The following is a 21,793-nucleotide window of genomic DNA, read 5'->3' as shown; positions in this document are numbered from 1 at the left end:
CGGGGCACTGAACAGTGGGAGAGGCATGTGAGTGATAGTGAGTGACGGAAGGGCAGACAAAACCGCTTAAGAATCAAGAGAGGCGCTGTGGCGGCTAACTTGGCACAATTGCACCAACTCTTGACAGAAGTGCGGGACACAGACTCACCATACCATATTACTGCGTAGACCAGAATGATGAGTCTGTGAATATAGAAGCCAAGGTGCGTTCTACATATCAGTGTCGATGTGAAACCATAGTGATGGTTGCACGCTAGGTCGCTATATGGGTAGGACCGACTTGCATGCATTCTCAGAGATGGCATGCTCAGCACGTTGATCACTGCCGGTACAAACATCCACCCTCAAGGTGCTGATCTCCACTCATCCTCAACCTATGCTAGCTCACCATAGAATGCTACTCAGGGTACCATCTGGTCGAATGAATAGGTGATGCCGATGAGACGCGCTACGCTGTCCTGGATGAGCAATTCCCGGTCTCATGGACATTCGTATAAAACAAAGTGTTACAATGAATGATGCCAAGCGACTAGATATCGGCCACGTCGTCTGTGAGCCGTAGGCGCAGCATGTCCTGCAGAACTGTCGGTGACGATAGTATTGCTATCGCATCGAGCAATACTGATGTACTCGCCGTCATCGGGGTCTACATCGCCGAGATGTGAGACATGGATGACGGTGTGCGCACAAGACCACCAGCCACAGGGCTTGCGTTCGCCGTCGTCGCAGTGAACGCAGCGATACCGAAGAGGCAGGCGGCGAGGTGGCGCAGCTGCATGATCTTGTCCCTGTAGCGGTGTCGAACGAATGAGCTCTTAAGAGTTCCCTGGAGTCTCCCCATGAGTAGGCCTTCTTTATATCCCCGGTCAGCGTTGACGCCGCTCAAGACAGACAATACTGTCTTACGTGGTTCCACCGCCTGTTCACCATGCCATGACTCACGAGGTACAGTATACCTAACCGATGCAGAGGCTGCCAATGATCCAGATAGCCTTATATCACGGTGTATTTGACAGTGTTCCATGGCCGTTGCTTCCATGCCATGTTGACTATCTGCGATCGATATCCGGTGTGTAATCCTCGTCGCGTCTTGCCGTCTGATTCCTTCTCGTAGCTCCGTGAAGCGAACCGCGTCTCAGTCAATAACCCGCAAGGCTTCTAGTAACTTATAGGTCATCTTCACCAACATCTTACCATGAGATTCGGTCTGTACTCTCATGAGCCGGATGCATCAGCTGCCAGGAATGTCATAACCTCATGCAAGTCAGTGTCCTCGGCGTGGATCTTGCCTGAAGCCCATTGACAGCGGCCTTGATAATGTGATAATGGAACATTCTTCAGTGTTGTCGTCATTCTTTCACTGCAATCGTCAAACTGCCAGTTGCCGCATCTTCACTGAATCCATGTCCCGCTGATGCATCGGAGCGCCTTCAGACACTCTCATGTGGAACATGTACGGCGTGGAATTCGAACGGCTACTATCACTCTGGATACAATCGCCTTTCTCCGGCGCAAGTGCTTACAGCGAGCAACCTAGGAGCACTTGTCTAGTAACGAGATCGGCGACACTCAGCTGTCACGTTGACCGGTGAATATCTGAATACTGGCGACATACACCTACCTGTCTCATTTAGCGAATACATATGGGTGGTTATTGGCACCGTATCGCGCTTACCGGCGTAGTCAAGCTTCAGCTTCAAGTCTAAGCCTGCACGGCCAATGATGCTTCGTCTTCGAGAGGCCAAACACTGTTGACACGACCTCCGGGCAGGCTCCATGCCGGTGACGATGTTAAGATGCTCATGACAGTTCCCTGGCGCCCAATGAGACTCAGTCGCTGAATACAATCGCCACGAGTAGATAGATACTCGGATGCGTTCTTATCAAGCCGGGTCGGTCTCTTGCGAACTCGAGCACTTCGGATGATGCGCAACGTACTCCACCTGCCCTGGACTTTGAATCGTTGTCAGCGATTAAAAATGCAGCTGCAATGCCGGTAGCCGTATGCCAATATCCTGCAGGCGCGAGGGACGAATCCAGAGTGTACAGCACTCACAACGCAAACGCGCCATTGCAGTTCCGACATACGTGGGAGGCCCGGGCCCGACAACGAGGCAGGTCACTTCAACAGAGCTGCCGTTGACATCATTGCACTTAGGGACAGCAAAGATAAGGACAATGGAAGCAACGACCGTGGAACAGCTGGCACATTGCCTCGGGCTGTCCATGCCGTATATTTGAACCAGAATGTAGACACAGCGTCTGCAGTCGGCGTTGCCTCGAGGCGGTCGTGACCTTCCGTGTTGGAGTGGGATCTACTGTCCGTCTTGAGCAGCGTCAATATTGACTCGGAGGTATAAATGGGGGTCTACTCATGGGAAATCCTCCAGGGTCAACAGCTGCTCTGACCGATACTGCTACATATCCGAAATGCAGCTGCTCCGCCTCGCCGCCAGTCTCGTCGCCATCGCTGCATTCACCGCGATGACGGTGAACGCACACCCTGTACCTGGTAAGTTCTGCAGCTGTGCACACACCGCTCATCCTCCATACTCACTTCCCGACGGTATAGAACCCGTTGACGGCGAGTCCCATCGATGTTGTTCGGCATTGGCAACGACGAAACTGATCGCGACCGAAACATTCTGCAGGGGCGTGCTGCAACCCTGCATATGGCTTAAGCGATGACGTAGCCGACTATTAGTCGCTTCACACCTTCAGTGCGACGTAATTATATGAATGTGCTTACGCGCCGTGTACGTTTCGCGAGTAGTGGAATGTTCATCCAGTGGTCAGAGATGACATGTCTCATCTGCATGGCCCATTGTGAACGGATCGTGTCCTAGAGGGGTTAATTCTCGAAGCTGGCCAGCATGGAGTGAGGATGGCTGACGGACGACATACTATGGAGGGGGATCATACGTACCAGTAGAAGAGGCGTACCGAACACGCCCATCGCCGTCACTGAGACAGTGCACAGGTCGGCTCGGTACGAGAGCAAGTGCCGCGTCTTGTAGCCGGTCCCTAGCATAGTAATATATGGAAGAGGGTATCCATCGCTTTCTTCAATCCAGGAGGAGGGGAACGATGCCATTTGAATAGCCGCACATGTTGGGCGCGACGCGCCTGCACTGTGTGATTCTGTCAAGCGTTGCATACCGGCCAGTTGCCTACATTTTGTGGGAGGGGAAGGACAGACTAAGCAGCCGTACGTTACGTGAAACAGTCGATTCTGAGGTCGGGGTTGCGACTCGCGGGTATAAGATCGGGGCCGGGCTTGAGCCCCTCAGACGCGGACTAACGAGAAGGGCTTCGAAGGAGATACTTGGTTACCTCACATCTTGGAGTACGCATACGAACTCGGGGCGCACTATGCTCTGGTCAAGTATAGGTCACGGTCTCTGTTGTGATATGGATGCATTACTTGCCAAAGACGCGGACGCACCTGATTCAGACTTGGAAAGTCAACGTCTGCTAGTCTCATGCCACTTGGGCCGGCAGACCGTATCCGTCTCGTTCGCACGACACAACCTGTTAGCGACGTTGCATTGACACTGAGTCAATCCCGCAAGCTGGAGCGCACTGACGAGTGCGATACGCCCGTATCCGACACGGATTCGAGGGCTCGTATAGAACGGACACGGCTTGCGGATATGTGTCGCCGCTGTGACAGAATGGCAATGCAGTCCGAATCCGTTGCCAGTCAGTTTGAGAACAACTGACGGCCCACCTCATGATGAGGGCCACCGTCTGACAAGTTGGCTATGGATTGAATCAGAGCGAAGCGGAGGAGACCTTGAGTTTCGAGCCTTCGAAGGCCCGTGCAAGCGTATTCGCCGTCTATCAATGGTGCCAGTGCAGCATGGTGGCGTCCTGGTGTGGTGAGCTGAGACGGAGAAGCGGATATCGAATGTGGCGGCGTGTGGCTTGCGTGTGGCCGACAAGTCCCCGATTTGGAAATTGATGCGGTGTCGGATAAGTGGTTGGACGCGGAAATGCGGATGAACGGGGAAGGGATTGACGAGAACCGGAACGGCGACGACGACGACGGCTGCGACAACGCCCTGGCTGCCCATCTTCCGCGAGGCATATAAGCGGGCCTTGCGCTCTCTCTGCAGACCACCTATCCTCGCTTCCGAACGCAGCTGATCTCCTCAGAGTCCAACTCTTCATGGTCTCCGCCGTTCTACCCATCCCTCCCTCCGACGACCTGCGCAGGCCCAGCGTCGTCTCCTCTGCCACCACCTCCTATTTGACCGCACCCCAGCCGTCAACATCTCGGTCGTCTTCTATGCACAATCTGGGTCCTGCTGCTCCTCGTGATGCCGACGCGATGAATGCTCTGCACGCTCTTGCGCTGGCGTCGACGCAGGAGGTGCACATCGTCAAGCTCACCAACGACTCTGTCTCTCTCGAGCCAGCACCTGTTGGGGACAATGTGCTGCACAAAGTCGGTTCTTCTTCCCACCACGCTTCGGGCAGCACCGATTCGACCGTCGGACCTCCTCCGCCCTCGCCCCCGTCCAGTGTCGAGGGCGACGACGACGACGACATGATTCCTCCAGCCGTTGTGGCGACCAAGTCGGAGCCCATCTCCTCCCGTCCTGTAACGTTTGAGGATCCCGCACGCGAGCCTCGCCAGTCCTCGAGCGCCCGTACCTCCCCGAACATCCCCTTCGCTCGTCCACAGATACGCTCCTCGACAGAAACCAAGGGCTCGCTCACCATCACCGCCCCGCAGGGCACGCCTTTCCCTTCTTCCCCGCCGTCTCCCACCCACGCTCACACTTCGGCCGACGGCTTCCTACTAGCCCCACCATTGACGCCGTTGTCTCACAAACGGCGGAATACAACTGGCTCAAGTTCTCTGTCCTCTGTGAGCACGGCGGTTCCTACACGGACGAAGACATTGCACACACCAAACCCGGCACACGCGTACTCGTACTCGCATTCCCCCTCTCAATCACATGTGTACGACGGCGAGGAGGTCGCAGCCGCGGAGGGCCTTGAGTCCGAGATGCAGCAGCAGGCGGCACAGATCCGGCGAGAGCGCCAGTCGAAGCGGCAGGCGGAGAAGGCGAAGGCGCAACCGCAGGCCGAGGGCATGCTCACGCGGACGATGTCCATCGTCCGTGGGACGACGAGCCGGGGCGACGAAGCACCACTGGTCGGGAACCTGATCGGCGAGGAGCATGTGAACTATGTGCTCATGTACAACATGTTGACCGGCATCCGGACGTCTGTATCGCGGTGTCAGGCCAAGATGCGGCGGCCACTGACGGAAGACGATTATACTGCGGCGAACAAGTATTCATTTGACATGTGAGTGGCCGTATGGCTTTGAAGCGTACTCAATACTCATGTTTTTGCAGTGTCGGAAACGAGCTCACACCATCGGCGAAGTACGACTTCAAATTCAAAGACTACGCGCCATGGGTATTTCGGGAACTCCGGGAGCAATTCTTCTTCCTTGATCCCGCAGACTACCTCGTCAGCCTGACGTCGAAGTACATACTCTCCGAGTTGGGCTCACCAGGCAAGTCCGGATCGTTCTTCTATTTCTCCCGGGACTATCGCTTCATCATCAAGACGATCCACTACAACGAGCACAAGTTCCTCCGAGAGATCCTCCCCCTTTACTATGACCACGTCCGGACGAACCCGCATACATTGCTTAGCCGGTTCTACGGCCTGCACCGCGTGAAGCTCCCGCGGGGCGTAAGATCCACTTCGTCATCATGAACAATCTCTTCCCGCCCCACCGCGACATCCACGAGACGTATGATCTGAAGGGCTCGACGGTCGGGCGAGAGTACCCGGAGGACTGGGCGCGCGAGAACCCCCGCGCGACGCTCAAGGACCTCAACTGGATACACCGGGACAAGACGCTCGAGCTTGGCCCGGAGAAGCGCGCGCTCCTGACAGAGCAGCTCCGGAGGGACTCTGAGTTCCTCAAGCAGCTCGGCGTCATGGACTACAGTCTGCTCGTTGGCATCCACAACATGCGCCGCGGCAACAGGGACAACGTCCGGAGCAACACGTTGAAGGTCTTCTCGGTAAGTATACCCGCGTCCGACCAGATTGGTGTGGTGTTGACTGTATCTCGCCGCAGCCCGAAATGCACCACGTTCGGCGGAAACCGACACAAGTGAAGGGCCCCGGCTCGCCCGACGCGATCGCGATGCGTCGCATCATGCGCGAGTCGGATCCCAAGCGCCTCGGGAGCGCGACGCTGCGCCTGCCCGAGGAGGACACCACCGGCGACCGCCAGCACTTCCTGTTCTACCAGGACGAGGGCGGCCTGCGCGCGACGAACGACCAGAACGAGAACATGGACACGATCTACTACCTCGGCGTCATCGACATCCTCACCCCGTACAACACGAAGAAGAAGGTGGAGCACTTCTGGAAGGGCCTGTCGGCGGACAGGGTGAGTCCGCTCGTTGCGTGCGCTGCCCTCCACTCACGTGCTGATTATGTCGTTACAGCACAAGATCTCCCCTGTTCCTCCTCAGGAGTACGGTGATCGCTTCTTCTCGTTCATGAAGGCTATCATGCGCGGCGGCGAGGGTGGGTCCAAGTTCCTCTCGAAGGACAAGGTTGAGTAAGGCCCGCCGCCTCCCCCCACGGCTTGTCCTGTCTCCCTCGTGTACTTCTCCCGACTTTTCCTGGCTTTGGTGTTTAGACATTCAGTTCGGACATTCGCAGGCACTGTATACATTATCCACTATTTCTTAGGTGATACCCCGCACTAATAACGTCGCGGACCTAAACCTACACCGCGTTCACTGTCTTTACTTTGCGCTTTTGTTATCGCCGCCTCCGCCGGGCGGTGTATGTCACGTTCCTTCTAAGTGCCATGGACTTTCACCGCATGCCGCAATCCGTAGAGTATATACAATGTACTACATGTGCTGATATACAGACTGTCAATAAAGATATGCCGGTCTACACGATCACTGAGCTGCTGATGTGGTTACTCGTCGTCCTCTTCAACCTTGGGTGTCGCCTTCTTACGAGCTGTTGCGGAGCGGTGTACTTGAGCATTAATACCAGCATTTCATTGAATGGGGACGTACTTCTCCGAGTAGCACGCTTCTTGGCTGCAGCCTTCTTGCCCTCGACCCTCTTCTCGAACGCTTGGTCCTCTTCTCCCTGTCGCTTGTGCTCCTCGAGGATCTGCAGCAGCATGATCAGATCCTCGACAACAATGAAACTAACTGCAGAACGCACGCTCTCGAACTCATTCAGCTCTGCGTCCGGCTTGTTGGCTGATTTGTTCGCGCGAGCCTAGAAGACTGTCAGCCTGTATCCTGTCGGTCAAGGCGCAGAGCGAACCTTCGTGAGGATCTCCTGGAATCGCGCGAAGACGGTCTCCTCGTGTAACTTATCGCGGTAGAACTGCAGGCCCTCGATGAGCTTCTTGACCGAGCGCTCGGACTTGAATGGCAGGAGGGACAAGCAGAAGGCGATGTCCCGCCACTGGCGAGGGTCCTCCGTGAGTCGGAAGCGTTGACAGAGCTTCTCGACGATGTTCTCCGCTTGCTTCTCCTGCAGGGGTCGATGAGATTCGTGTGATACTGATAAGAAACGGCGAACTGACCTTCTCAATGAATGTGAAGATGTATCGCATGGTGCTTTGGAAGGAGGGCTCTTCAACAGCATGGGCGCCTACGGACAAATGACTGATCACTGTTGTAGCATCCGTTAGCATGGACCACCGCAATGTCGACCTCGCTTACCATCCGGAAGGTTGTTGTAGATAGCATTGTCCTTGGTAGACAGTTCCGAGAAGAACAGCTTCGCGAGATCGACTATCCGCTCATCCTCGTCTTCAAGGCACTTCGCCATTTCTCCCAGCTGTCCCTTCACCTTGATCATGCCGTTCAAGATAAGGTGGGTCAACACCATCAGCGTGTTCTTCTTGACGACGAGATCGATGTCGGAGAGGCCCTTGTAGAGTTCATTGCTGTTCTCGTCAACGATGTTGTTGAACGACACAGCGACGTCTCCGAGCGCAATCACGATATTGCTACGGATGTTTGGATCCTTTGACGTCTCAAGGATCTTGAAAAGTAGATGGTGGTGTTCATCGCAGAATTTGGAGCTGATACAGAGGAATTTGCTGAACGCCAGAGTCGCTGCTGCACGGAGGGTTCGATTCTAGGCGGTGTTCAGCGAGTGGAACGCAGAAAATACGTATCAGTATACCTTGAACTTGTGTGGACTACCGCATATATGCACTGTCATGGGTCCATAGATCGCCAATAGCGATTCCGGGCCATACAGCAGCTCGGATTCTCGGATGCCTGCTATCCTGTCACCGATCTCGTCTTCTGCGTTGCCAGCAACTTGATCCAACTCCTCTTGGTCCTTGGCTGCATTTGCCGCGCCACCCTTCTTGGCTGCTTTCTCCGCTGATATACGTTGAGCAGATGTAAACAAATGCCGAGCACACAGTACATACCCAGTTCTTTCTCGTGCTTTTGGCGCTTCCACTCGCGTTCTACCAGCTCGAGGTAGACAATGTGCTTAATAGCAACGTGGCCCACTACGAAGAGAAGCTGGCTGAGGACGAATGCGTCACCAGTGTCCTTGGACTCGTCTGACTGAGAGTCATTGGCCTGAGAGTTGTCCGCCTGCGAAGCGTTTGCTCCCTCATTCACGGTCTCTTGAGACTCATCCTCGTCCATAGCGTCAGGATCCTTCGGCTGAGGCGTCTTTGCGCGCGCCTGAGCAGCGAAGGCGCGCCGTGTGAGGTTTTTGATGATGGTATCGCAGACGACGTCCGGTCGCTCGCCCAGCGCGTAGATGGTGTTGATGGCTTGTTCTGTCATGCTGAACCAATCCTTCGACCGAGTTGGATGTTCGATCGCATCTTGCAGCTTGCGGAAGAGCGGGTTGTCCATGTCCAGTCGCAAAGACTTGTCCAGCAGTGACCCTTTTGGCACGACAGTCAGACGAATGCTGTATACGAGTGAATCAAGCTGTAGTCACCTTTGACTTTCTTCGCACTACCATTTAACCTCTGCAGAGCAACGCAGGTGTACTTCGCCAGTGTGAGATCCGCCTGGGGGATGATCAGTATCGCCTCCTGTTCGTGTTGGTACTAAATTTTATACCATTCCCAGCTTGCCCAACCCTGTTTTGACGAGTGTCTCTACACGATCTGCGACCACACCTCTCCGTGCAAGCGCAAGCATACCGAGGATGATGACGGCACCCCGCCGCTGTGGCCTCGGCAACGGTCGCTCCGAGCCTGCAAAAGTTACTTCATGGATGGCCGGACAAGAACAGTAATAATACTGACCATAGACTTGCCACAGTTTATTGATGACGTCCGTATGAACCTGATTGTCGTCCATGAGAATGCGCATCATTTCCTCCAAACTAGTCAGTTCAGCAAGCGTTGCTCCGTAGGTCAACCTGTGACACGGCCATGGACGTCACTGGGGAATGTCAAGTATGTAACAACATGGTCACTAACTCAATCATGTTCTTGGTGATGCGGTTGATGTTCCCCTTGGGGTCCAGATCTGCCACCGGGTCGAAGTACAGCTGGCGATAGCACTCAAGGAGACGTGAGCGAACACCTTTGAGCTCTTTGCCTTCGTCGGACGTTTGCGAGTTGTCTTTGGACCAGATCAAGTGCAGCATCCTCTTGATCCCAGCCTGCATCGGCGAAGAGGTCACCATATGGTCCGTTGCACCCTGTTGTCAAGAGCCTACCTCTGCACCTTCGAATTTGTAGTCATGAGCAGTCTTGAAGAAGTCCATCGCCTCCAAGACCTCGAGCTTGTTGGTCGAAGCGAGCAGTTTCTGCACCGTCTGCATGCCCTCCTCCACCTGGCGAATGTAGGTAAGACCTTCCGAGCAGTACTTCTTGCGTAGACGCAGGTGAAGGATCTTGTCGCCCTCCAGAGCAGCAAGAGCTTCCTGCTCATTGGTAAGAGCGACCATGTCGATCTCAGACTTGCGTGCTTTCTTCTTGGACTTCTTCTTTGGCGGGCGCGGCTGCTCATCATCCTCGTCCTCGTCCATGCGATCTTCCTCTTGATCTGCCCCTTCCTCTTCCTCGTCCACATCCATCTCGTCATCATCTTCGCTCTTGATTTTCTTCGAGCTGGATTGCGGGAATGAGTACACTTTCCTCAGCGATGGAGGACAAACGCATTCACCGCTTACGAGACTTGCGGCTTCGCTCACCATCCTCTTCCCCCTCTCCCCTACTTCCTCCTCCTCCTCTTGCTCCTCGTTCTCTTCTTCCTGGCTGCCTTCCCGCTCCGCAGCTCGCCCGACCACACCCTCCAACTCCTGCAGCTGTGCGCACACCTCCTTGTACCTAGCCTCCCACTCCAGCTGGTTCAGCTCCCCTCCGTACATCAGACCGTAGGGGTGCGTCTCGATCAGCCTCACGAGTAGGACCACCGACGCCTTGCGCACCGTCGCACCCTTGTCCTCGAGCGAGTCCACCGCAGCGCGCGTCATCGCGAGGCGCTGCTGCGGGAACTTCTGCTGCAGGTCGCACAGGCGGGTCATGACGGTCAGCACCTTGGTGCGGACGTAGGACGACACGTCGATCACGCGCTCGATGAGGAGCTCGAAGAGGCCCTCGAGCTGCTTGCGCGTTTGCTGGTCGTCGTTGGATGCTTCGGATGTGGCGGAGAGCTCGCGGATCAGGCAGCCGATGACTTCGACTATGGCCATGCGCATCGGGTAGGACTGGAGGAATGTGAGTGGACTGTTACGGACCAGGACGGGCGTACTCACTTCGGAGTCCAGGTGCCCGAGCAACAGACTGATTTGCTTCAGCACCGAGCGGGGTGTGTTCTCGGCGAGTCGCACAAGGAAGCGGGAGAACGCCCTGGGGCCCTTCGAGTCCTGTGCACTGAAGCTCTTCGCTGCTATTTCTCGCAGGATCTCGTCACCAAGTTGCGCGTGGTCGAACTCCTTGGCAAGGACAACGAGCAGGTCCGCCATCGGCTCCGAAAGGTGCTCGTAGTACTGCAGAGACTGCATGATGCTGATCTGCGCGGCGAGGCCATGGCCATGCGACTTGACAGCCAGACATATCACTTTGTAGACACCGGTGCGGATGTGGATGGACTTCATGTATTGTTCGCTCTCAGTAACGTGGTACGCTGGACGGGTGATACAGCTGCAGAGCATGTTAGAACGGGGACAAGGAGCGACATGTGGCGGAACACAGAGACAGCTTCCAGCGGAAGAAGATATGCATGTACTCACTTGATGAAAGTGTCGCGCTCACCAGTTGTCTGCCATATTCGTTGCGTCTTCAGTCGCAGCACCTTGCTGATCAGCGACAATGTTGGCGGGATTTGGTCTACCCACGTCCACTCTTCTGCGTTCCGTCTCGCCGCCGGTCTCGAGGTACCCGCCTTCCCCCCTCTCCCTCTCCGCGCCTTCGGGGCCGGTGCGGCAGCGCCGTCCTCTTCTCCGGGGCCCTTCACCTTCTCTGCTGCACCAACAAACCAATTCAACAGAAAGCCGTACATCTCCAGTGCCTTCTTGTGAGCCGCGATCGTCTGTTGGTCTTCCGTGTCCAAGTCCCGGTTGGTCGCTTCTACCTGCGCCTGAAAGCCTGAGGTGATCGAGTCGAGCATCTTGCTCATGAGCGGGCCAGGCAGCGTCTCCGCGTGTTTCAGCATACTGCGGTACGCATCGAAGACCTGGGGATCCGCGATAGCGTCGGACGACTCGGCGAGAGCCTCGACGGCATTCTCGAGGACGTGGGCGACCGAGCGGGCGTCGAGCGAAGGGATATCGTGTTCGTTGGGGATCTCGTAGTTGGCCAGGTCTTGCAGGCCCTGCAGCTCTTCTTGAAGCTCAAAGTCCATGGCGGCTCCGAGGTCGTCGACGCGTCGCCGCTTGTGTTGAAAGAACAACCGCGTAAACGCGGCCACGGTGTGCTAACGCGTCGGTCACATGGGCACGCGAATGTGACGTGAACGCGAGTCCGTCACGTCACGGTGGCGGAGGACGGGCTTGCTCAGCAGTCGCAGTCTTCCGCAGCCACATCCGTCTGGCGTTCCTTCACGATGGTATATCCACTGCGTCATTCTCTCAGAAAATGTCTTAACTGACAGCACGTCTCAGATCATCCCGGTGCGTTGTTTCTCCTGCGGAAAGGTCATCGGCGACAAATGGAATGGCTACCTGGAGATGTTGTCGAAGGACGTTAATGAAGGGTGCGTCTACCACTACATGACATTTATACCCAACTCAGTTTTGCGTCTACAGCGATGCGCTTGACCAGCTCCAGCTGAAAAGATATTGCTGTCGGCGCATGGTCCTCACGCACGTCGATCTCATCGAAAAGCTGCTCCATTACAACCGTGCGTCCGAACGATTCCGCCTTAGGTGCTCTTCTAATCGACTTCTTTTCTAGCTTACGAGCGCAACAAAGACAAGAGTGCTTATGCATAGATCTTGAGGCCGTGTACTTTATGTGTTGTACCATATATTCCTTGGTCGTTATTGAGTAGTTCGGCTTTTCAACTCTGCATTTTGCTGACATGCATGTCGTCCGCCCTCACCTGTCATCGCCAGTGGCTCATGTCTCCAGACACTTACCGGTCGGCCTAGGTATGCTTTACTGCTGGGTATTCAGGGATGTGATGTCGTGAGTGATCGTATTCTCTCCGACCGAGACTTCCCTCTTCCGATGCTGGACGGCAACATGGTGATGCACCTAACGATTAATGGTGTCCTTGTCCCCTCACTTGATCAAATGACGGGTCTATGCACGTCTCCGACTTTTTGCGGATCCTGTACCAGTATGCATGACACAACTAGTGCCATCATACCAAAATCTGAAATTTGCTCCGACGGAAACGCACAAACGACCTTCATCAACCATTGTCATACCCGATGTTGACATTGAGCTGCCATGGCTAATACACAACGACATTCGTCCTACTGCACATACGCAACGCCGTTCAGCTTCACGAAGAAGCGGTTCGAGTTCCAAAAATTCGTGCGCCATTCCAACAAATCAGGAACAGTTAGCCTCTGGCTACTAGGACCGCATGAGGACCCTTGCACCGCGAAGACGGCAGTAAGACAAACTACATCCGACTCCGTACGTCCGACCCACTCTTCCCTCGTGCACCTGGCCTGTCGGCGAGATTCTGAACCACAGACCTCTGATGAATGTACCACCACTCACGGCACACCGGCTCGCGTGCCAGTCGTGGTCCAAGCATTGATAGAGGGACCAGTCGTCAGCGTAAAACTCGCGCCAACCGGTGTTACCGCCACGATGTTGCCCGGGAACAACGTGGACGGCCTTGATCACTCAGACATCAAGACAGTGCCGATGAGGGACTGCCTCGCGCTGGGCCGCTGGCGAGAAGTGTGGGTCCGTACAGGCAGCCCGAGTACACCGCCAGTCGGTGGACCCAGCGCACAACGTACACGACCCGACTGGGCGCCGCCCGACTACGGCCGATCCAGTGGGAGTTGGTGGTGCATACAATTTCATGGCAGCGACGGAAGCAGACGGAAGCCGTGATCAGCGACCCCGTTGACTCGTGCGAGCATCACCTATCCATGCTTGACATGCCCGACCGACGCTGCAGCATCGGTCGATTCAGAACTCGTATGGCAACAGAGGGCTAGCCAGCCCCTCCATCTACGAGGTGTAGAAACGGCTCCAATAGGAAGACTTGTGAGTGGTGACGGAGGTCCGTGGTGTCTGCTCCGGACTGTTCAACGCGGCGTCAACGACTCGCAGGTCGTCGGCGACACGAATAGTGGGAGGCTGGCTAACTGGGGCCTGCTCGCAAGATAGAACAGCGGCGACACTGTCTGTACGTGGCAAGTGTCGCGGCCTCTGGATGGTGGGCGCACTGAGTGAAACAGGATTTGAAAGTTGAGACGGAGAATGATGCTGGCCTTATATGTCGCAGTTCTCCTTCCGATCACGTGGATTGCGCTGCACCTACGGGAGTGCGGACTACAGTTTCCTTGCAAGTTGCGTCGCTTTCACCGTCCTAGCAAATGTCGTATAAGGCCTCCAGCTGGTTCACAGAGGGCAGGAGAGGTCGCAATCTACCACGTGAGTGCTCCCGCTACCACAGGACTGAGTGTTGTTTCCGCTTCGGTCCTCGGACCAGTGTATGTACCAATAGGCGGTCACGCATACAGCGTATCGTCTTGCTTTTGACGCCTCCTCAGGTACATGGCAAACGCATGAGCGTTGGGGAAGAACTATTTCTGGCCGCCTATAGTGTTGTCTTCGTACCAAGCGCTCGTTGGATACAGGCGAACAGTTCGGACCCGGTGCTATCCTTGAGGCACGCCTCTTGTGTGCCTTGCTATTCACTCACTGTGCTTCCTCACCACCTCCAAGTGCGCGCCTCCTTCCGTCCTTCCATCGTTCTATTCTTGTCGCTGGTTGACTAGAATGCAACGAAGTGGAGCCGCTATATTTGACCGCACAGACACGTAGGTGATGACATACCTCAGCCACTGTCTCTGAGTTTCTCAACCTTCAGCGCAGGCGTATAAAACAATGGCGAATTCTACCAAACCACTCGCAACGCCGCCTTCGCCTCCCCAACGCTTCTCCGCCCACCGAACACCATGGTCGAACCTATCCGCGGCAACAAGGGTTCCAACATCGTCGGGCCTCGCAATCCCGACAGGGAACGCCAGAACCCCGACTCGATAGTGACCCCTCCGACCGACTGGGGCACCGTCCTCCACATGAAGTGGTCCTGGGCCGACTCGCACATGCGCCTCGAGGAGGGAGGCTGGGGGCGCGAGGTCACCGTCCGCGAGCTCCCGATGTCGCGCGACCTCGCCGCGACGAACATGCGCCTTGAGGAAGGCGCCGTGCGCGAACTCCACTGGCACAACGACTCGGAGTGGGCGTACATCCTGCAGGGCCGGGTGAGGATTACCGGCATCGACTATGGAGGGCTTTACTTTGAGGAGGACGTCGAGAAGGGTGACCTGTGGTTCTTCCCGCAGGGCGTCCCGCACTCGCTGCAGGGCCTAGAGGGCGGCTGCGAGTTCCTTCTGGTGTGCTGTTTTTTGTATCGTTCGCTTCGGTGTACTGACCTCCTGGTCACGCAGATCTTCGACGACGGCGAATCCTCCGAGTACAAGGCCTTCCAGCTCACAGACTGGTTGGCGCACACGCCGCGCGACATCCTCCGCAAGAACTTCAAGGTGCCCGAGTCCACGCTCGAGCACCTCCCCGCGCGCGAGAAGTTCATCTTCCGGTCGATCCTCTCTAAAAAGAGCACCGCGGACGAGGCGCAGCCCGGTGCGAATCCCACGCGCCGCAGGCTCACGCACAAGATGCTCGCGCAGGAGCCGATCAAAGTCCCCGGCGGCGAGGTGCGCATCACGGACAGCACGAACTTCCCTGTGACAACCATCAGCGCGGCGCACGTCGTCATCAACCCCGGCGCGCTGCGCGAGATGCACTGGCACCCATATGCGGACGAGGTGCGTTTCGACTTGGCGGTTCAAGTTGAGCCACTCCGGGCGCTCGGATTGCTGACGGGACGCCGCATACAGTGGTCGATGTTCCTGAGCGGGACGGCGAAGGTGACGGTGTTCACCGTGCAGGCGACGCGCACGTACAACTTCGTCGCGGGCGACGTCATGATCGTCCCGCGCAACTGCGGGCACTACATCGAGAACATCGGGGACGAGCCCATCGAGATGCTCGAGATCTTCAAGGCGCCGAAGTGAGTCTGCGTCGCGCCGTGCTCTTCGACCGTCTGGGAGTGGCAGGCTACTGACTCGGAGAACGCGACAGGTTTGAGGAGTTTTCGCTGAACCAGTGGCTCGCGGTCACCCCGCCGCACCTCGTTCAGGCGCATCTGAACGTTGGGGCAGAGTTCACGAAGGCTCTCGATAAGGGCCACACCCCGATTCGTGATGGGCATGTACCACAGTGAGTGCCGCCCACCTCCCAGGGTATCATGTAGGTTCTTACCCATACTCTTATCGTTTTCAGAGACACAGAACTTGCAGCGAAGAACGCCTCAGGGATACCTTCTGCGAAGCTGTGAGAGAGGCCGTATCGTGAGAAGGTACATACTAAAGAAGATGTAGGTGTATCTGTAATAAGTACTAGGATCCCTGGTTTGTGTCTTCTGGCTGTGTTCAGTGTCTGCGATACATATGCCCATCCTTGGCTCAGATATATAATGGCGCAGCGTCCTCCTGCACGACTCCCCACCTGGTTGCAGGCTGACCGCAGTCGACACGATGCAAAGTCACACAGTCATACCGCGGTAATTAAAGCGTCTTGACGAGCGTTAGCAGCGTATCTTTTTGTCCACACGGGGCTCGGCCCTCGCGGACAATACAGGGATTCATTAAGAAAAGCAGCGTAACCCGGCAGTCAGCATGTGGTTTATCGAAGACATCTCGCACGTATGTAACGTGTCACAGCATGCCTCTCCTATATACATGGCCCTGGTGCGTGCTCGAGCTCCCCTACTCCCCCCTCTTAGCTCCTTGTCCCCTCACTTGTGCAGGCTCATCGCTCGCGATCGCGCACATTGCCATCATGGAGGACAAGATCATGATCGCGTCCGATCACCAGCCTACCGTTGGTACCCTCCTAGTTCTGTAGGTTGCGCAAGCCCCACTCATATATTCACATAGCGTTCCTCTCCTCCCGTTGACGACATTCCACGCACACAAGTCGCGCAATGGCGTGCAGATGGGCAGACTGACGACGACGAATCGGGTGCCGATAGACGGAGCGGCGACGACTCGAGAAGACCTGCCTCTGTGCAGAGCAGCTTTCTATCGACCCCCGATGCTGATCGCTTTCCGATCGAGGTCTTCGAGAACATCATCGACCGAATGGACAACCAGTACACGTTGTATCAAGCGACGCAGGTTTGCGCGGCATGGTATCCTCGAGCCATGCGCAACCTTTACTACACCATCCATATCCGCAGACGCAGAAGTTTCGACATGTTGTCCACGCAGTTGCGTGCGTCTCCGCGTGTCAAGCAGTGGCTCGCAACCACGCGCGAGCTGCGAGTCGCAGATGATGATTTTGGTGGCGGTGGCAGAAATCCTCGCTTTCTTGATGCAGTACCCCCTGCCCTTGGCCGCGCAATGTCCAGAGTGCAGCGTCTTGCAATCAATAGGCTGCATAGAGACGTGCACATGACATTTTTCCCCGCCCTATCGCAGTTCTCGTCCATCGAGTCACTGGAACTCTCCTGGCGTTCGCTGAACCTCTCGCAGCTTCGGCGGATCATATATAAATTCCCTCGGCTTACAACACTCGCACTTATAGATATAACAGACACTCAACACTCCACTGTCAGCTCTGTGGGGGTTACATCCTTTCGCCCACCATCTGACATACATCTGCGTCGTCTTTCTATCAAGAATACTTTGAGCGGGAAAACCAAGGTCATCGACTGGATAGCGCAGTCAGGCCTCTGCATCTCCCTCGAGGACCTGACAGTCTGTGTTGATTGTAAATCCTCGCGGGAAGGCAATAATATTAGCGCACTCCTCAAAGCCGCAGGGTCTTCCTTAACTCGATTACAGTGTCACTGTTAAGCCTCACTCTTCCTTGCTCATTCGACTTCGCCGCTGACGCACATGCACAATCTAGATATCCACGGCGACCTAGTGCAGAATACCGCTTTGCGATCCTTGGATCTCGTTTTCCATCTCAGTGAGGCCGTAGAAAGAGTTGGGTCGCTCGACTCGGATGGGTCGCTCTATGCGATACTAGAGGACCAGTTATACGGCGTCCTCTCCACTGTCCGAAGCCACCAGCTCGAGCACATCGAGATCACGACTTCTGTTCACAGAAGCCTCTGGGGGTTTAGCTCTCTCATCGCGGCCGTCAAATCCGCCGTCATGTACGCCAATTCCCCCGGGTCACGGGCGCTACACAAGGTCATGAGCCAGCCGCGCTTCAACGCCCTGAAGAATGTCAAAGTGACGATACAGACGCAGCATAAGACGCTCGACATGAAGTTGGCTGATTCCAAGGATCTCGATCGTGCCGTGTTTCGGCAGCTTCTCCGGCCGTGGTCTGACCGCGGTATAATCAAACGCGTCAACGCGGCGTATACGCATACGTGTGCGAGTTGCTTTGCGTGAATAGGCAGACGTCTCACCTCCTCACTAGTCACTAGTGCTAGTCGTTTGTGCCTCATCGTTCTCGAGACATACTCCTTTGCTCCGATCGACTGTAACGGCGACGTTACACAAGGACACTTACCGACGCGATACTATGCGTCACGGACTTGACTGATCAGATAGCAATGGTCAATCTACTTAGTTACAATGGTCATTTTAGGCACTCACCTGCGCGGCCTCCTTCTCCCATCCAATATACATACAAGTACGGGCATGAACAAGGCGCACAAGGGGTTACCCTGGACTCGCGGAATCGGAGGCACTGCCTACGCCTGAGCCTGAACAGCAACGACCACACTAGTCAACTGCGTAGAGAGGCCTGAGTTGTAGGGACACAAGGACCGGGATACTAGCAAACTCACCTCACAGTTGACGTATTTCGGCTACGAATTCGTCGGCACTGCCTTCGGGTTCGGACGATAAACACCTTTACGCAGTACTTGTCCTTGGGCATGAAGCCCAGGTGCACCGGGGTGCTAACGATAGCTGAATAGTTTGCAATGACAGGCATAGTAGCTTCCCGCGCCCATACTTACTTACTGTATATTGCGTTTATTATGGCCGTGCGGATCGGGTCCTGTCAGGGTGTGCAGTTAGCACAGACACGCATAAGTACTCGTCGACCGTTCGGAAGGTACATGAAACTTGGTTTCGCTCGATGGGGGATTCGCATCGTCATGAGATGCCAGAGGTGAGTGACCTGCGAAGACATGGTCTGAGAGTGCACAATGACACCGGCCCGGCCCGGGGTGCGGTGTGGAGGCGGGGATGTGGTCTGGACAGACTGGACAGCTAATAAGTAAGATAGGCCCAACGCATTCTCGACTACATCACGTGTACCGGCTTTCGGCGCCTGTACGCCACTTTGGCTGGGAGCGGACACGAGAAACTAGCATAAAGAAATACAGCACCGAGATAACAAAAAAGTAGCACTGTCAGATTGGAGGACAGCACTTTCAAGAATATCTGACAGTTCACGAATTTCGCATTTCTCGGCCGCGTTCACTCGCGCAGCCAATGTCTTCGATATTAGCATTTACATGCTTATGTAATCTGGAATATACAATATACTGGCCGTCTCGTGGTCGTAATGCGCAGTGGCCTGCCCGACTGTGCTGTACTATGGCCCCACACAACAAAAGAGGTCGTGTTGGCCTACAGAACCTCGGGGCATATGCTCAGAAGCGGCCACGACTTGCTGTGGATGCAGGGAAGGAAAATGTGATGTAACTCCCTCGATGAATGAGACCAACTCGTTTGACTCACAGTTCCGAAACCACCTCAATTCTAGCTTGAGGCAGCACCCGGGCCCGAGCTAGACACAGTGTTGCATGAGCTACCGAAGACAACAATGGAGGTTTATGAAGACATGAGACATACCTTCGCTGAAATCACGCAGCCTACATGGACTGCTCAGTGCCAGTGGGCGAGTAAAAAATACCGAGGTCATCGTGTGCTGCCAAACAGCATCCTTGAAGAGCTTGAAACTGCTGGCATGGAGCGCGAGTAGCACAATTAAAAACATCTGTTGAATCTATATGACTGTGGCTCTAGTATAGTACAATCCGCCCATCCAATGTGTGCCCGCCGTCGAACATCGCCACCCTCGCTAAGTGCGCGTCAGTTAGGCCGAATGCGGACTTATCTCACTAAGGTTGGGGTTGGCATGCCCTTCACGTGCCGTCTTCCAGACGCCGATAGTAGTCGAGAATGCGTTGGGCCTATCTTACTTGATGACGGCTGCTCCAGACGTGAAACTAAGGTTCGGCCTCGAAGTGGACGGAGGGGTCAGGACACAGCACGAAGGTCCGCATGATAGCAAGACGTACGACTTCGGATGGCGAGTGTCTTGGACGACCTTCGAAGTGACACACGGCCCAGCCCTCGTCACCATCTTGGACGATCCATACCAGACGAAAATTGACATGTGCATTTTCGCCAGTCGCAAAGCCACAGGCATAGAGTAGAGAGCCTCGTAGACGTCAATAACGAGAAATATTTGCAGACCACTGTCGCGGACGAGTGAGGTCGCCATCACGCATCCCGCCGAGCTCGATCCGCCGCGATCAGCATCGAAGATCCGCTCTTCCCGATCAGGGCAACTTTGGGTCAAAAGGTCAAGCGCACGTCGCACGAACGTCCGCCACCGACGCCAGCGCCCGGCCAGCGCCGTCCGCCCGACGTCGGTCTTGACAGCAGCACCCATGGCCATGAGTTGCCCACGCATAGCGCGGAGCGCGACCTCCTTGAATTCTGCCATCCAACGTCTCCAAGAAGCGACGGCTCTCGGCCAGGACTTCGCTATTGCGAGCTAGTACTGGCGCGACGACTCGGAGTGGGCGAACTACATCTGCAGGGCCGCGTGAGGATCACGGGCATCGCATATGGAGAGCTGTACTTCGCGGAGGACGTCGAAACGAGTGACCTGTGATTCCTCTCGCAAGGCGTCCCGCACTCGCTGCATGGCCTAGAGGGAGGCTGTGAGTTCGTGCTGGTGTGTTGCCTTGCATCATTCGCTTTCGAGCACTCTCGTGCTGACCTCTTGACTCCGCAGATCCTCGACGATGGCGAATCCTCCGAATACAAAGCCTTCCAGCTCACAGACTGGTTGGCGCACACTCCGCGCGACATCCTCCGCAAGAACCTCAAGGTGCCTGAGTCCACGCTCGAACACCTCCCCGCGCGCGAGAAATTCATCTTCCGCTCGATCCTCTTCAGGCAAAGCACCTAGTGAATCGCGCCCTCTGTGCACAAACATGGGTCCGGCCGCTGGGGAGAGACTTTCAAGTCAGACATCCGCGGACGAGACGTAGTCCGGCGCGAACCCGACTCGCGGCAGGCTCACGCACAAGATGCTCGCGCAAGGGCCGATCATGGTCCCCGGTGGCGAGGTGCGCATCGCGGACAGCATGAACTTCCCGGTGACGACCGTTAGCGCGGCGCACGCCGTCATAAACCGCGGCGCGAGATGCACTGGCACCCGTATGCGGGTGAGGTGCGCTGTGGCTTCGGTTTCAGCTGCTCGGACTGCTGACGAGATGCCGCATACAGTGGTCGATGTTCCTGAGCGGGAAGGCGAAGGTGACGGTGTTCACCGTGCAGGCGACGCGCACGTACAATTTCGTCGCGAGCGACGTCATGATCGTCCCACACAACTGCAGGTACTACATCGAGAACATCGGGGGTGAGCCCATCGAGATGCTCGAGATCTTCAAGGCGCCAAAGTGAGTCTGCGTTCGATATTGGCCTTGCGGATTTCTGAACATGAGTTCGCATAGGTTTGAGGAGTTCTCGCTGAACCGGTGGCTCGCGGTCACCTCGTCGCACCTCGTTCAGGCGCATCTGAACGTCGGAGAAGAGTTTACGAAGGCCCTCGACAAAGGCCATACTCCGATTCGTGATGGTCATGTAGCACCGTGAGTGCTGCTTGCCTTGCCGGGCATTCTGCATCTTCGTGCTCACAACGTTTGCAGGGACACGGGGTATGCAGCGCGGAACGCCTCAGGGAAGCCCTCTGCGAAGCTCTGAGAGGCCGCGACGTGAGAACCCAAAGAAGACATAGACAAATCTGTGATACTAGTATCCCTGACCGCCTGCGGTCAGTGATTGCGATATGACCACCCTATCA

At 55.8% G+C, this 21,793-nt stretch overlaps 6 protein-coding genes across 6 annotated transcripts; 5 read left to right on the top strand and 1 right to left on the bottom strand.

The window, feature by feature from the left end:
* Nucleotides 1-4,171: 4,171 nt before the first annotated feature.
* B0H18DRAFT_955645 (uncharacterized protein) lies at nucleotides 4,172-6,608 on the top strand (the record flags this gene model as incomplete). The annotated part of the gene is made up of 5 exons (XM_048042372.1): nucleotides 4,172-5,322; nucleotides 5,373-5,649; nucleotides 5,679-6,056; nucleotides 6,113-6,430; nucleotides 6,489-6,608. 5 exons carry the CDS (start codon nucleotides 4,172-4,174, stop codon nucleotides 6,606-6,608), a joined length of 2,244 nt encoding a protein of 747 aa, XP_047892297.1.
* Nucleotides 6,609-6,976: 368 nt separating this feature from the next.
* Nucleotides 6,977-11,858, bottom strand: B0H18DRAFT_1085570 (non-SMC mitotic condensation complex subunit 1-domain-containing protein; the record flags this gene model as incomplete). The annotated part of the gene is made up of 15 exons (XM_048031932.1): nucleotides 6,977-7,020; nucleotides 7,080-7,179; nucleotides 7,234-7,290; nucleotides 7,339-7,551; nucleotides 7,604-7,692; nucleotides 7,743-8,163; nucleotides 8,212-8,417; nucleotides 8,468-8,941; nucleotides 8,998-9,070; nucleotides 9,123-9,259; nucleotides 9,311-9,426; nucleotides 9,488-9,672; nucleotides 9,730-10,722; nucleotides 10,771-11,158; nucleotides 11,248-11,858. 15 exons carry the CDS (start codon nucleotides 11,856-11,858, stop codon nucleotides 6,977-6,979), a joined length of 4,107 nt encoding a protein of 1,368 aa, XP_047892296.1.
* Nucleotides 11,859-12,183: 325 nt separating this feature from the next.
* On the top strand, nucleotides 12,184-12,447 carry B0H18DRAFT_1120137 (uncharacterized protein; the record flags this gene model as incomplete). Its single annotated transcript, XM_048034062.1, has 3 exons — nucleotides 12,184-12,209; nucleotides 12,262-12,356; nucleotides 12,410-12,447. 3 exons carry the CDS (start codon nucleotides 12,184-12,186, stop codon nucleotides 12,445-12,447), a joined length of 159 nt encoding a protein of 52 aa, XP_047892295.1.
* Nucleotides 12,448-14,607: 2,160 nt separating this feature from the next.
* On the top strand, nucleotides 14,608-16,052 carry B0H18DRAFT_1120136 (RmlC-like cupin domain-containing protein; the record flags this gene model as incomplete). The annotated part of the gene is made up of 5 exons (XM_048034061.1): nucleotides 14,608-15,048; nucleotides 15,103-15,480; nucleotides 15,553-15,725; nucleotides 15,797-15,934; nucleotides 15,998-16,052. 5 exons carry the CDS (start codon nucleotides 14,608-14,610, stop codon nucleotides 16,050-16,052), a joined length of 1,185 nt encoding a protein of 394 aa, XP_047892294.1.
* A 248-nt stretch (nucleotides 16,053-16,300) lies between these two features.
* On the top strand, nucleotides 16,301-18,208 carry B0H18DRAFT_445285 (uncharacterized protein). Its single transcript, XM_048038131.1, has 3 exons — nucleotides 16,301-16,597; nucleotides 16,654-17,569; nucleotides 17,630-18,208. Exons 1-3 carry the CDS (start codon nucleotides 16,439-16,441, stop codon nucleotides 18,124-18,126), a joined length of 1,572 nt encoding a protein of 523 aa, XP_047892293.1. The 5' UTR covers nucleotides 16,301-16,438; the 3' UTR covers nucleotides 18,127-18,208.
* A 1,690-nt stretch (nucleotides 18,209-19,898) lies between these two features.
* B0H18DRAFT_955641 (RmlC-like cupin domain-containing protein) lies at nucleotides 19,899-21,693 on the top strand (the record flags this gene model as incomplete). The annotated part of the gene is made up of 8 exons (XM_048042371.1): nucleotides 19,899-20,128; nucleotides 20,236-20,585; nucleotides 20,637-20,659; nucleotides 20,720-20,815; nucleotides 20,979-21,155; nucleotides 21,217-21,389; nucleotides 21,444-21,581; nucleotides 21,639-21,693. 8 exons carry the CDS (start codon nucleotides 19,899-19,901, stop codon nucleotides 21,691-21,693), a joined length of 1,242 nt encoding a protein of 413 aa, XP_047892292.1.
* Between the last annotated feature and the right edge of the window lie 100 nt (nucleotides 21,694-21,793).

This window comes from Fomitopsis serialis, assembly GCF_022376445.1.
Source record: "Fomitopsis serialis strain Sig1Antser10 chromosome Unknown B0H18scaffold_43, whole genome shotgun sequence".
Taxonomy (NCBI): Eukaryota; Fungi; Basidiomycota; class Agaricomycetes; order Polyporales; family Fomitopsidaceae; genus Fomitopsis; species Fomitopsis serialis.
The sequence above is the reverse complement of the archived record's forward strand: the minus strand, read 5'-3'. Positions and strand labels throughout refer to the sequence as shown.